This window comes from Acinonyx jubatus, chromosome A2, assembly GCF_027475565.1.
Source record: "Acinonyx jubatus isolate Ajub_Pintada_27869175 chromosome A2, VMU_Ajub_asm_v1.0, whole genome shotgun sequence".
Classification (NCBI taxonomy): domain Eukaryota; kingdom Metazoa; phylum Chordata; class Mammalia; order Carnivora; family Felidae; genus Acinonyx; species Acinonyx jubatus.
Window position 1 is genome coordinate 152,686,660 of NC_069383.1, and position 2,558 is coordinate 152,689,217.

At 59.8% G+C, this 2,558-nt stretch overlaps 1 protein-coding gene across 2 annotated transcripts; it reads left to right on the forward strand.

Annotated features, from left to right (window-relative positions):
* Positions 1-206: 206 nt before the first annotated feature.
* INSL3 (insulin like 3) lies at positions 207-2,102 on the forward strand. Of its 2 annotated transcripts, XM_027038327.2 has the most exons (3): positions 207-434; positions 1,299-1,385; positions 1,543-2,102. In XM_027038327.2, exons 1-3 carry the CDS (start codon positions 242-244, stop codon positions 1,743-1,745), a joined length of 483 nt encoding a protein of 160 aa, XP_026894128.1. In that variant the 5' UTR covers positions 207-241; the 3' UTR covers positions 1,746-2,102. The 2 variants fall into 2 exon arrangements, with proteins under 2 accessions (XP_026894128.1, XP_026894129.1); XM_027038328.2 differs by lacking the exon at positions 1,299-1,385 and having other exon boundaries at positions 208-434.
* The last annotated feature ends 456 nt before the right edge of the window (positions 2,103-2,558 follow it).

Here is a 2,558-nt window from a genome sequence, read left to right on the forward strand (position 1 = left end):
TCTTGATCTCTGGGTCTTGAGTTGGAGCCCCACTTGGGGCATAGAGATTACTGGGGTGGGGGGGGGGAGTGGAGGAGGGACACACCTGCTGGGGCTTACACTACACTTGCACTCACCCCACCCTTGACCTTCTCCCTGAGCCATCCCGCGGAACGTTCTGTCCCCCATCCAAGGTCCCCCAGCTGGGGCTGGCTGGCCGCCTATAAGAAGGGATCCCCGCTGAGGCCGGACTCCTGCCGCCATGGACCCCCGCCGCCCACTCACCTGGGCACTGGTGCTGCTGGGCACCGGTCTGGCGCTCGCGCTGGGCCCCGCGCCTGCTCCGGAAGCCCCAGAGAAGCTGTGCGGCCACCACTTGGTGCGCGCGCTGGTGCGGGTGTGTGGCGGCCCGCGCTGGTCCTCCGAAGACGGGCGGCGAGTGGCTGGCGGGGACCGTGAGTGGAGCCGCGCGACGATTGCGCTCCGGGGTTTCTAGCTGGGGCAGGTGCACGCGGGCGCTGGCGTCGGGGCGGGGGCAGGCGGGTGGTTTGCAACGCGCGTCCCGGGGGTCCACTTGCCCACCGGTGTGTGCAAATTCGCCAAGGATGCGTCCCCTGCCGGGCAGGAATCAGTGCGATGCGAGCGAGGCGGAGTCTTACAAGCGCACGGTCAGAGCCTGCCTTATTTACAATCCCAGCGTTTTGATCTTCGCGATTTGGGGCGTTACTTGAGGTTTTTTTATTATTATTTTTTTAACGTTTATTTATTTTTGAGACAGAGAGAGACAGAGCATGAATGGGGGAGGGTCAGAGAGAGAGGGAGACACAGAATCCGAAATAGGCTCCAGGCTCTGAGCGGTCAGCCCAGAGCCCCACGCGGGGCTCGAACTCACGGACTGCGAGATCATGACCCGAGCCGAAGTCGGCCGCTTAACCGACTGAGCCACCCAGGCGCCCCTAGGTTTTTTAAAAACAGTGCATTAAAAGAGGATTGATCTTCATTGTTGAGTGTTTAGGCTCCCGCTTGAATTGCGCACTGAGGCCAGCGCTCGCTCTTCTCATCCTACTGGGGGCCCTGGTGCGGAGGGTGGAAAACAGATTTGTGTGCCCATGTGCGTCACACGTGTGTGTCCTGATGTGTGCGTCTTTGCGACCCAGATGCAGGCGGGCACCCATAGGGGGAGACTGGGAAGGGGTACGAGGCTGTGTGCCCGTGTGTGCGTGTGTCCATGTGAGCCTGCACACAGGTGCACACGTCTATGTCACATGTCACCTCTGCTGTCTTCGGCTTTGTGAAGCGTCTGCGCGTCTGTGTGGTAGGTGGCTCGTGGAAACGTGCACAACCGGGGACCCGTGAGCGCGGCTCGAGAGTGCGCACACCTGGATGGGGGATTATGTCCGTGCTCGGTATACAGTAGGCACTTAACAGTCGCTCCCTTTCTAATTGTGCACATCCTGAGTGTCTGGTGGGTCACGGCACAACGTGAGCGTGCAGCTGTCTGCACGTATTGAGGAGGGGTCCTCTAGGGTCCCCTGTCCGTGCTGAATTCTGTTCCGTCCCCAGGTGAGCTGCTGCAGTGGCTGGAAGGACGACATCTCCACGGGCTGGCGGCCGATGGGGACCCCACGCTGGTTGTCGTGCCACAGCCCCTGCCCCAGGCCTCTCGCCGTCACCGCCCCCGCCGGGCAGCCGCCGCCAACCCTGCACATTTCTGCTGCCTCAGTGGCTGCACCCGGCAGCACCTGTTGACCCTGTGTCCTCACTGAACCCGCCTGGGTGTGGCCTCAGAGGATCCAGAGACCCCCCTGGGGTCAGGTCTGGCGGGGCCCTGGAGCACCATAAAGCCCCATCTGGGAGGACGGGGCGGATCACCTCCCAGCACTCACCGCCTCCCCCGGGCCACCTTCCTCTGGGGGACCAACTGCAAAAAAAAAAAAAAAAGAAAAAAAAAAAGATCGCACCTCAACCCTGGCCTGGAGGGTCCTTGGTTTCACGGGGATGCCAGACTCTGAGGGCCAAATGTTCTCACCTCTGAGGAGCCCCAGGCACCACCCACCCCGTATCTGTGACACCGACCCTCGTTGTTGTCTCCCTAATAGTAAATAAATGAAGCTCCTGCAGAATCCGAAGCAGCCTTTTGCATTTTTCTCAAGGAAAAAGGGACAAGCCTGGGTCAGCCCTTGCGTGGGTGGGTCGTACCCCGGCAGCCGGGGACCCACGGGGACCCACCCATCACTTTCAGGAGCGTGACAGCAACTTGTGAATCATCACAATGCGAAGTGGGAAAACAAGGGGCACCTGGGTGGCTCGTGGGCTAAGCATCCGACCCCTGATTTTGGGTCAGGTTGGTAGAATCAGCCCTGAGATGCACGCATGCGCTCTCTCTCTCTCTCAAAATAAATAAACAGTAAAAAAAAAAAAAAAAAAAAGGGAAAACTGAGGCCCGGGGGAGATGGCTGTTTGCCAAGATCAGACACAGAGGCAGTGGCCAAGAGCAGGATTTGAATCCAGGTTATCTGTCAAGACCCGTGAGGGGGGCGGGCTTCATGTCACCTAGCGTCCACTTAAGAGCGGACAAA

Coding starts and splice junctions, on each gene's coding strand:
- INSL3 (XM_027038327.2), top strand. CDS start 242: ATGGACCCCCGCCGCCCACTCACCTGGGCACTGGTGCTGCTGGGCACC. Junction 435..1,298: donor GCGAGTGGCTGGCGGGGACC/GTGAGTGGAGCC, acceptor TCTGTGTGGTAG/GTGGCTCGTGGAAACGTGCA. Junction 1,386..1,542: donor GGGGATTATGTCCGTGCTCG/GTATACAGTAGG, acceptor TTCCGTCCCCAG/GTGAGCTGCTGCAGTGGCTG.